The 12267-nt window shown below is 34.0% G+C and overlaps 1 protein-coding gene across 10 annotated transcripts in view; it reads left to right on the forward strand.

Moving 5' to 3' along the window:
• Positions 1-11755, forward strand: part of CSNK1G3 (casein kinase 1 gamma 3) — a 91980-nt gene extending 80225 nt beyond the window's left edge. For 7 of the 10 annotated variants that reach the window (XM_025047780.1, XM_015590502.2, XM_025047781.1 and 4 more), the window contains 3 exons: positions 191-297; positions 818-841; positions 9344-11755. In XM_025047780.1, coding sequence (XP_024903548.1) covers positions 191-297; positions 818-841; positions 9344-9398 — 186 coding nt within the window. In that variant the 3' untranslated portion in view covers positions 9399-11755. The remainder of the gene's footprint in view (positions 1-190; positions 298-817; positions 842-9343) is intronic. The other 3 variants (XM_025047782.1, XM_025047783.1, XM_025047786.1) reach the window with 1 other exon arrangement.
• The last annotated feature ends 512 nt before the right edge of the window (positions 11756-12267 follow it).

Consider the following 12267-nt stretch of genomic DNA (forward strand, 5'->3'; position numbering starts at 1 on the left):
GAAAAGCAAATATTATATGAACTTGATCTTAAATAAAATGCTGGACTTATCACTATGTTTAGTTATGAACAACTACATACTGTTTTGTGTTCCTCATATTAACTTTCTAATTTAAATATTTTAACTGTAATTATGTTTATCATTGTAAAACCTATTGCTTTGTGTATGTATAAATTTGTTGTTTTTACAGGTTGTAAGTTCTACAAATGGAGAGTTAAACACAGATGACCCTACTGCAGGACGTTCAAATGCACCCATCACAGCTCCTACGGAAGTAGAAGTGATGGATGAAACCAAGTATGTATTTATTTTGCTGTTTTAATAACTTTTTGTCCTTAAACTATGCATGTTTGAGATTTATAGTCTTGTAGAATTATTTCAGGAATTTTTTTTTTCAAGGACCAGGTGCATGCAAAACAAATGGTATGCTTAATGTTTTAATCACTAAGTTTAAAACAGTGCGATTTCAGTAAATATTTTAATATACAAAATTAGTTATTTAAGAACTATGATCAGATTCTTATTTAGAATCAACAGCATATTTTTAGCTGCTTATTTTTAGGAGTGTTGATGCATAAAAGTTATTGCTGTACTCTTTTTTTTTCTGTAAGCATATGAATAAATAATTATTAATTTTATATGCTGCATGCATTAATATTAGTTTTAAATTAGTTTTTTGTGACTGTAAATTATAATACTGTTTGGAAAAAAATAAGCATGAAAAACAATGTGATAATTTCAATGTGGGCTGTTTCTGATGATCTCTCTCTCTCTCTCTCTTTTTTTCCTTGTATTTTTTTGTTGTGTGTGTGTATAGCTGCCAGAAAGTGTTGAACATGTGGTGAGTTCCCAAGTGTAGGCAGGCAGAAATAGCTCCGTTGACTGTAATTTGAAAGATTTAGCACCCTATTGTGTTTTTTAAAAACATACCTTTCAACATAGAAATTTTAATTTGTGAAAGTTGTTCAAAAGTATTTGATGTCATTTACATTAGCTCTGAAAAGCAAGAAATAATTGTTTGAGGAGCTCTTTTGCCTGCTGCAACTTTTCTGCTTACGTGACATAGATTTGGGGGCACTTTTTATTTGAGCAGTTGATACACCAACCCTGCTTGTGCTTGTGTTTTTGTTTTTTAACACAGAGGCTATATTTGCTATTTTAAATAGAAAGACAGGCTTTTGCCTTAAGGTTTCATTTTTCCTGTTTGTAATTGTTCAGTACCCATAGCAAACACCCACTTCACCCCAGTAGTATCACTAAGAGTATTTCATTTACTACCTAATTATATTACTACTAAAAACACATGGTATACATTGATAAATTTCATGATAAACTATAGTTAGAGATTGTTATGAAAAATCCTAATCTAAATAGTTCCTGCAGATATTATGAAAAATAACATTCTTCTTAGTTGTAATAATGTCAAATTTAACTATGTTCTGTCATTTGCCTTTAGATATAAATATATATCTAAAATGCTTTTCTCAGTTTCAGGACAATTTTTGAATCAGCCTTGGCGTAAATTAAAAAAAAAAAATGCTTACATTAATAAATTTTGGGACATTCTACTCATATCCAAAAGGAACTTTACATAATTTCCAAAATAACACTCCTTTGCTGGCTGCAAGATAAGGAAACTTGTGGATATTTCTTTTTAAAGAGCAATGATTAAGTATCCATTTAAATCATTGTTTTGACTATAGAATTTATTGGCAGTATGACTTAGTGGATTTTGGGATAGAATTAGTCAGCCACATCATTGTGCATTTTTATGTCAAAAATAAAAACAAACAATTTATGCCTGTTTGTGCAATCCTAAGCAATTATAAAAGTAGGGCGGCAATATGGCAGATTAGAATGCACGTGTCCTTTGCCATTAAATGGGTTGTAGAATCCTACTTCTGCCACTTATTTGTTACCTTCTTCAAGCTTGTTTCTTTTTCTGTTAAATGTGATAAAGTGCTGGTATTTTGTCTGATATGTGGCAGGTACTCAGTAGCTATTATCATCCCTATTTATTTCTCTACTTCCAGCTACCAGTGGCCTTTCTCATCTGTGTTCTTCCCAGGCTTGTGCTTCTTCTATCAGTGTCCTATATATTTTCTTCCATACCCACAGCTCTTCACTGAAACTGATGGTTCTATGTTCACATCCTTCTAGAAACCTGCTTTCAACCAAATCTATTATATTTTTCCATTTATTCATTCAACAGTTTCACTGCTTGGATTTCAGAAATATCAGATACTGCCCTTGCCTTTAAGTTGAGTACACACCAGCAGGGAAGATTGCAGTTGTATTAACATATGTCAGTATACGATAAATACTACGAAAAAGGTATAAAAAACATGTTAGAGCTTGTAAAGAAAATAATTACTTACTGACAGGGTGATCAGAGAATGCATTCTGGAGGTGGCTTTGAAGAATAGCATAGTAATTTATTTAGTTGAGATGGGCATGGGTGTGTACGTTTATGGGTTCAGGTTTCTATATGTAGGCGTTGGAAGATCAGAAAAAAGGAAGTGTTGGGAAGACTCTTCCTAAAGGAAATATTCTCCATCGCTTGGAGCATCAAATCCAGATTGCTTGGCATGGCACCAAGGCCTTTCATACTTTTTATAGTCTGGCTCCTGCCTACCTTTCCCAGCTCTATTTTCCATTCTGAAGCCTATATTCTTTTGGTTCATTTCTGCCATTGATATATGCTACTCTCTTGATCAATTTCCCAATTGCTGAAACTTCTCGAATTTTTTGAAAATAAGGGCTTTTCATCTTCAGATCCCCAATGCCTAAAACAGTATGCCTCAATAATTTATTACTAAATACCTGACTAAATAATGTGGTATATCCATACAATGGACTATTAGTTGACAGGATTAAAAAAAAAAAGAAATAGAAAACGTTATGCTAAGTGAAAGAAGTAGACACAACAGGCCACATATGATTTCATTTATATGAACTATCCAGAACACGCAAATACAGAAAGACGGAAAGTATACAGTGGCTGCCCAAGGCAGGGCAGAGGAGTTTGGGGATGCCCGCTAGTAGTCATTGTGGTTTCTTTATGGGGTGAGGAAAAACGTTTAGAAGTTAGATAGTGGTGATTAAGGCTGCAAAACTATTTGAATGTATTAAAAACCACTGACTTGTATACTTTAAAATGGCAGATTTTATGATATATAATTTATGTCTTAATAAAGCAGTTATTTTTAAAAAATGGATTTCAGTAAAGCTTTACTCCAGAAATCCTCGGAACTTCCCTAACTCTTCACGAGGTAAAAACTCTCTTTAAATGCATAACATTTTGTCTGTCTTTTAATGAAGGTTATTCTAACACTCCGAGAAGTTTATTATTGCATTCCTCATACCCTTTTAGTCTGTGATTAAGAAATGTGAGTACGATTTCCTTTTCTAAATTGCATCTTATGCTGGCTTCTCTACTCTTTTCCACCATTTTATAGGTAGCTAGGAGCCTGCTTAGAATTCTCTTTCAGAATTTATTTCTAACTTTCTCTCTTTCTTACTTATGATTGGTAGAGTTCCCTTTCACCCATCCCATTAATTCAAATATATTCTACAATGGACATTTTAAAGTCTCAACTTTCCTAGAATAGTACCTCATAGGGGGGAATATATAATTTCTAATGATGGAAAATATTCTCTTCCCCCAAGTATAAAGTGGCTCCTAATTAGTAATGAGATTTTGCCTTTTTTACTGTAGTTGAGAATAATTTTTCAAGGCAGTGATTCAAATGATAGCACCCTCATCATTTCTTCCAGGAATTAAAACAGGGCTTCCTTTATTTGAGTTACTGACTTTTTAAGCAGTATGAAATCATCCTTTTTTTTCCCTTTGTTTCTCCTTTTCCCTCTATAACATTTACTGAACAGTTATTGTGTGTTTGGTAATATGATAGTTATGAAGAGACATCAAGGCCCTTATGTTCCATTAGAGAAGATAGTAAATATACTGATGCTTTCTACCAAGTGGTTCTCTGCTCTGGCTTCATATCATAGTCGTCTGGAGAGTTTTAAAAATATGCCAGTACTTAGGCTGCAGTATCAGAGTTTCTGATTTAATTGGTCTGTGGTGGCGTCTAGTTACCATTATTTTTCACAAGCTTCTAAGGAGCAGCCAGGATTCAGAATTATTAGTCTATTCCAAGGTATTATAGGATACAGTGTTGTTGGAGTTCAGAGACTGGATACTCACTTCTAGCTGTGAAGGTCAGAGAAGTCTTCATGGGTAAGGATACATTTGCACTGGTTCACAAAAATTAGTATGACTTGGCAAAGGAGACAGGTAGAAGGAGTCAGAGAGAAGAGAATGAACAACAGTGTGGAGCAAGGAAAGAATGGGGCAAGTTTGAGGAGTGACTCATGCAGGTATACAATGTGTGAATACTTTACTGGGAACTGGGCTAGGCTGAGCATCCAATTTCAAAGGATCTTCATAGCCAGGTTAAAAAAAAATTGGCATTATCTTTCTCACCACAAGAAAACAGCTATACATTTTAAGCCAAGAAATGGTATAATCAGATTGAACCTTAGGAAAATTAATTTGGCAGCAGTTTTGAGGCTTATGTCACTTCCTGGGGTTCATCAGATTGCAGAAAATCTTCCTTCCTTCCTTCCATAGTTTAGGCTGCCGGGAAAGGAAGCCTAATGGAGAATGAGACTGAGAGGAGAGTGGAAATAGTTGAAACCAAATTGTAAGATCCGTGTGGACCTAACGCCATAGATGCTGGAGAACCATTGCTGAGATTTAAGAGGAAAGAGGCGTGGCCATAGTTTAATGGGAGAAGTTTGGGTAGCAGATTGGAGAGAGGGAAGACTTAGACTGAGAAGTCAGTTAAAAGGCTCTTAGCAATGGTGGAGGCAAGAAGTTCTGATCCAAGCCAGCTCGAGAGGATGGAAACATTTTGAAAGTCATTTCAGACATGAGGGAATAATTACATGTGGATGAAGAAGGAGAAATTGAAGATGAGGATGAATCCTCGGTTCCTAGTTAGAATAGCTATGTGGGTAGTCTTGCTCCTGATCTAAACATTTCTTGCTTAACCAAATAGTTCCTCATTTTTAAAATCAAGCGATCCAGAGATAGGAAATTATGTTTCAGGTATAAATTTTAAGGTGAAAATTTATTTGTCAAAGAATTAAAGATTCGTTGTCATAAATGACATTTTCTGTGTATTCATCAACTCAGATGAGGAGAGGCTAGGTTCTGCAGTCCTCAGTGGGTAGGGTCTGGCAGGTTGCCAACAGTCTCTCAACTAATGGATGAGCCAGTGAATCATTGTAGAAGGGGCAGATAAGAACTTCAGATCTGGACAGAGAAAACATCAGCTTCTGAGCAGATTTGTGAGAAGGAAGTATCTGACAGATCCAGAAGAGCAAACCAAATTCTAGATGAAGAAAAAGGCAATGAGGAAATGATGGTGCAAAGTGTTTTCATAGTTTAGGACTTTGATCCATTACGGTTTCTTGCTTCGTACCTCAAAAATATTGAAAGCAACAACCTTAGAGTTAATCAGAAGCAGGCCTTAACATTTATTCCCAGAGGGTTTGACAGTAGAGATGTGACTTCAGTGCTTTTAGGCGAGCTACCAAAAATGATCGTGTCAGAAGCACAAACTTGACTTATAAGAGCGTATTGGCTAACTGGAACCACATAAGGAATAATCAAGAAAAAGCCAAGGAAAAGAGAAGCATTAACATTTAGAAACATTTAGAAGCATAAATGTCTGGTAAGCTTAATCAGTTTCCCCAAGGTAGTTGTCAGTAGTTTAGACCTGAAGAGACCTCAAATGAGTTATGAACTAGTGTGTAAGAAAATGTAGCCACCGAACAGCAAGAACGGAAAATATATTTTAAAATTTTAAAGATGTGAATAGTTTAATAAAAGTGGATAATTTAATTTATTGAAAAAAAAATAACTTGCTCACATTATATGTGAGAACTTCAGTATATGCTAATTCCTAGAATCTTTGCTGTTACTTCCAGTTGTTATTACCAGTGACTTTTTTTCTCTTTTCAACCATACCAGGTGTTATAATTACATTGTCTCCTTCTACTGGTTTTCCTGCACTCTTATAAATTGACGGCATGGTGCCCACTCAGTATCTCCAGTGTTCAGCTGAGAGCATCTGGGCCAAGCCTCACTGGAAATGGAGGAGCAGGAGGAGTGACCTGGTCGTTATGTCTAGAGAGCAGTGCTTCTTCGGAATTCAGACTCATTTAAGGATGTGGTGCAAACCAGTTTTTCCCCCAGAAAAACTTCCTCAGGCATTAAAATCTGTATATTTTATGAGGGTTTACTAGGGTATGTGGCCCATAAGAACTCTAGCTTTAGAACATGGGTTAGAATCTTGACTGGGTTTGTACTCTAGGAGTTAGTTGCATTTATGAGGCTAATTGTTTATTTCTTTATTCAATAATATTGAGGAGCAACTTTGTGCCCATTTGTGAGATGTATCTGTGAGCAAGATCTTATGAAGCTTACAACCTAGTGTAGGCAAATAATTATGTAGGTAAATAAAGGAAATTTAGATTAGTACTAAGTACTTGGAGGAAACTAAAATAGTCATGTGACAGTGGTATGGGAGCTTCTCATTGTTTTAGATTGAGAGCTCAGGGACTGGAGACAATTGAGATGATACTTGATGATTTCTTAATCATCAAGACTATAATTTATATGTTTTGGTAATGACTTAAGAAATCAGCCACAATGTTAAATATCAATTTTCTTCTTAATTTCTGTGTGTCATATCTTGAGAGCATCTCTATTGTCCCTTCCTTTGATTCATTCCCATCGCATAAAGCAATGCTACCCTCTGGTGGTAGTGAGTTTAATAGCATGCCAGCTTAATTTGTAAATCTTCAAGGTTGTATGCTATTTAGTGGGGTCTATTTCTGAAAAAATAGATGTCTTCTTTAGATTGCTTTTGAATTTAAAAGTCCCATACAGTTATAATTCATTTGAAAATCTTATTTAGTCTGAAATTCTTTGAATGGTTTTCTGTGTTCAATAATTCTTACACAATTGAAGGAAAGAGTACCTAAGAAATGGGAAGAATTCAACTCTCAGAACGGAAAGCATATTAATGGTACTGGAAAAATCAAGCAGGCAAGGTGAATTGCTAATACAAGTGTGGAAAACCTGGGACTTGAACTTGTTCCTCAAAACATGTATTAAATTAAAGTCCCCATTTCAAAAGGCTTAGTATACCTGAAAACACTTTTTCAGTAGATATGTTTTAAAACAATGTGTTTTGGAATTTGAAAAGACAAATGACAGTATTTAGGAACTGTGAACATTATTAATAGACTTTATATTAAACAATCAATAAATTTCCATGGAAGTATGACTATATTCTTCAGTTTAATATCCTAAATATTTGGTCTGTTTCTTCTAAATACTAATGTCTTAGTATTTTATTTTTGACAATATGGACATTTTCTTACTCTCTTCTAAGTCTTTAATTGAAAGATTCTTTTTGGAGTAATGGTTTTCATCTCTTAGAGATTAATTTGACTTGAATAATTTTTTGTTTTGCTTTTTATTTTAGAAAATTTAACAGATTCGAGAAGATAATAGGTAGTTGACAGTTACAGATAAATTTGACTTATTTTTCTAAATCTAGAAAAAATCTATTGTACTTAGATTCTTACAGTGGTAACTTTTCAAGGCCCTTGATTGGGTAATTTATGTCTGTTTTTTTCTGATAGTCATATCAGTAAAAGTAAATTCATAAAGTTTGATAGTTGAGTCTTTATCAAGTGATGCATACAGGTTTAAATTATTCACATTTTATAGTCTAGTCATTACGTACTGTTTGAGTGCACTTAAAAAGTGCAATTGTGTAATTCAGTTTTGAATGCCCCACAGTGGTTTCATAATCATGGCACAAATCACAATAAGTGGTTTGGAATTATTTTTGACTAAAGATAATATGGGTAGAGAAATTGTTAATTTAACTGAACAGCGTGGATTTTTGTTTACACTTATTTCACTAAAAGGTAGAAAAGATATCTAGCAATTATTTCATCTTTTATAATCTTTTGCCAGATAGGACACTTAAAGCTACATGGCCTCTATTATGCTTAGCTTGAAAATGTTGTGTTTAATCTTTTTATGAAGGTGGACTGGTAAGAATTACAGGGACATCTTTATAAGGTCACGTTATGTACAGGCTTTGAATTGGCAGCATTTTGTTGATAGAATCACCATGTATATAATTATGCCTTGCTTTTATTGCAAAATACAATTTATACATTTATACACACACACTGGATTTCAGTGGAGAAACAAGTAGAGGCTTTCTATATGTAGTACCTGTCATGTTGATATTCTGATAGACTGACTTTTTTTTTAAGTGTGAAAGGGGAAAAAAGTCAGACCTTTACTTGAAGAAGTGCCAGACCTTTAGGAAAAAGAAAATACATATATATATATATATACACGCATGTGTTATTTTGTTGGTTGCTGATCACTGATTCTTATTCTCATGAACTTCCAGTTCGCACCAGCCTCGGCATTGCTCTGCATGTGTTTCATTTTCTCATGACTAGGAAAATTTACTGTGGAAAAAACTAGTTCTCTCAGGGATCAACCAAGGAGTAAAAATCAGTATGATACTTCCTTCATAGACTATGAAACTGAATCACCTTGATTATGTTATTTTAAATGTTAAATATACGTTTTACCTTAATTAAAATAACTGTAAGTTTGACCTTCTTTAACACTTAAAGAATTAAAAAGTGCCAGTCTCAACATATTTATTCTATTTAATATATTTTCTCTCTTTCACTTCGTAAATATGATGGAAAATGTTTGCTGAAGAGTATATTTGAGATTTCTCTTTAATTTTAATTCTTAATGAAAATAAAATCCCCAGTATTAGGATCATTATTGCTTTTCTAACAATGGCTTCAACAGTTATATAAGAGCATCAGAAAGAAACAGAGAGAATGCATAAGATGAACTTTATAAAAGTATGCCATGGCCAGAGATTAACGAGTATCCAAAGTAAAAGATGGCGGGCCGGTTAGTAGGATTCAGAACCCCATAGCTTCTCAGTCAGTCTTGGTGCAAAGCCTTTTCAGTTTAGTGGCTCCTTTTAATGTCGCTTAGAGTGTCTTGCCATTCCCCAAAGGCACGTCGATGAAACAATAGTAATAACTGCCATAGTTTCACTAATATTTATGCTTCCTTGGCATGTTCACTGTTTATCTTGCACTAGCCTATTGCTTTTTATGACAATTTAAATTAATATGATAGAGTCAGCCTTACTTTGTGACATTTTTGTACTTTTATAATAAAAGAAGTATTTCCCTCCATCTGCAGGTGCTGCTGTTTTTTCAAACGAAGGAAAAGGAAAACCATCCAGCGCCACAAATGACTCTGGACACAGACAGATCACGGGGAACTACTTATGTGTTCATCTGCTGTCTTGTGATTAAAATCATCTCCGTAGTGACCACATATATTTTCAAGGACCCACTCTTAGAAACAAAAATGTCATACTTCCATACTTCATTTTGTGGTTGTCTTCATATTTTTTTTTCTAATTTAACTTTTATGGAAGCTTTAAAATTTTGTCAAAACATGAGTGCTTTGCCCATCAGTGAATGGAATGGACCAACGAGGTAGTACTGATGAAAACAGTTCTATAGAACATTTTTCAGAAGCTCTCCTCCTGTCGTAGAAAGCAGTACAGTATCTATAATGTCAACCAGTTATATACCTAATCTGTTTTTTTTTTTATAACTTCTATAGGAGCATAATCAAATAAGAAGTTTCTCCCCAGTGGATAATGCAACAGAGAAAACAGAGTTGCCCAAATATTTAAAAGTTATTCCTTGAGAAGTTCATTTTTGGTGTGACATCTGCATTGATATCAGTATTACTGATGATGGTACTGCTATTCGTGAGTCATATTAACATTCTGTGAAATCATGGTACAGTCACTGCCCAGAGGTACTGAGGCAAAAAGCTCTGTGGGTTCGGCAGATGGTAGTGGTCGAATGAATCACAACGTGGTAAATATGAGCTCTGCTTTTGTTGCACCACTATGTGAAGCGCAGTGTTGCCGAAGTGGCAAAAGCGCTTATTTTATAAAATGCAAAATACTCGTATAATGTAACTTTATGCTTCCAGATAATAATGTATACTCGACAGCAAGAGATGAATACTTTGAGAAATGAGATATGTTGGAGTTTTTTTTTTTTTTTAATACACTAAAAAAAAGAAATAAATGTGAATCTCATTGCAAGGTAAAAGCTGAAGTCTAAGGAGATCCCGCTGAAACCTACTGCTGAATGATTCCATTCTCCCGAAAGCAGAAAACTTTGGATGTGCCATGCAATGGTGTCTGTTTATTAATTATTTGCCCTTTGGTAAAAAAAATCCCCAGCAATAAAAACTGGGTCACTTTGTTGCCCTCTGTGCACATTAGTCTCTTGTATTCAACTTTGCTGGTTCTCTGGAATTTTCCTACTTTTTAGCATAATTTTGATGATTGAAAACTATTTTGGAGAGGATGGGTCAGGTGCTTTGCCTCCGTAGTCATTCGAAGTGCCTGCATATGAACAAAGTAATGGTTTTGTAAAAAAGGAAACCCGTTCCACTTTTCAGCTATCCTTTGTTTTAAGCCATAAAAACACAGGTATACTTTTGTCATATTCTTCCAGCCAGAATTTTCAAGAAGAGTTAAAACAAAAAGACTGGTTAGAAAGATAATTAAATTGTTAAAATCTCATGTTCACCTTTCATTTATAAAATTGTTACTTCTTCCATGCAGCCCTTTCTTTGTCTCTAAGTTTGTGCCTCCAGGCACACTTATTTATTTTTTTGTCTCAAGGTAACATTTAAAATGTGTAATTAAAGTAAATAAATCTACATTTTTGACTTCATTATTGCATTTACAGGGATTTAATTGTACTTTGTAATTTATTTTTCTTATTAGCCAAAAGTTCAATGCATTGTTTTTGATGAATTAGACACCCATATGAATACTGCAAATCGGACATTGTTTATCATTGTTGCTCTTAATCCTATGAATGATCTTTTTTAAGTTCTTGATTTTAAAGGCCTACACTCAGCCTAGAATACATTTGCTGTATAATTTGGTCAACTGTTTCCATCTTATCTATTTGTATACTGTCATGATGTCTTAAATTACAGGAGTCACATACTGAATTGTTATTTTTGTTTGCTTCGTTGCAAGGTAGATGGATGTTTTGGCCATTATAATGTGAAACCACTTCTTTCTTTACAGTATTTGACCAAATTTGTGTGTCTATGATATTTGTAAATACATGCGATATCTGTATTTCTTATAAGCCTATTTAGTTTTATTCTCAGTAGGGTTTTTGGATTGTACAGTGTTTATATGATCTGAACTCCTTATACATAAGAAGGTGTGTATATTAATTCAATTATGGACTTAAAATATTTTAAAAGTATAAATACCCTTATTTGCTGCAAAGACCAGTGTGTAGACATTTGCTTTTTAGCAATATTTTTAAGTGCTCCATTTTAATGCCAAGAAATAAATCTTTTGGCAACACAAACTGGTCAATAATAGGTAATGCAGGTATGTTCAGGTTAAGCCAACAACGTTTTGCATTTTTATGCTTCTTTTCTGTCAACACTAATGTCAACATTGCCTGAATGTCTGAATAATGAAACACACCCCTGTTTAAAAGTATGTAACTGAAAAAGAAATAAAAAATAAAGGTAGTTTTTTTAAACTTGCTCTTTCCCCTTTTCTCTAGTCGTGGGTAAAATAATGCCACTCGCTGATTTGAGATAGGAATTTTTAAAATTCAGTTCATTTAGTTTAGTATATGAGACAAGCAGAGCTAAAAGAATATGCTTTTTGTTTTTGTTTTTGTTTTGCTTTGTTGGAACCCCTTGTAAAGAGCACATCTCAGGAAGTATCTAAGGTCTCTTTAATGCAAGTTAAAAACATTTATTTTACACTTCTATGAAATACTTAATGGAGCAATTAATTAAAACAAATGTCACTAATCAAGGAAAATACACAGAATCATTTTTATTCCTTTTTAGGAATGAAATCATAGTATTATGTTCACAGAAATGAAATTAATCCAATTTCAAGTGAATGACTACCACTGCAGTTGGAGAGCATATATCTGTGACAGTATCTCAAAGTTTATCATCGTTCCGGGTGCTTTAAGGGGTTCACAAAGTGGTATTAATGGTGCTCTGTTTACTGAAAGATGCTACAGGTAAGATATGGCAAA

This window comes from Pteropus alecto, unplaced genomic scaffold, assembly GCF_000325575.1.
Source record: "Pteropus alecto unplaced genomic scaffold, ASM32557v1 scaffold20, whole genome shotgun sequence".
Taxonomy (NCBI): Eukaryota; Metazoa; Chordata; class Mammalia; order Chiroptera; family Pteropodidae; genus Pteropus; species Pteropus alecto.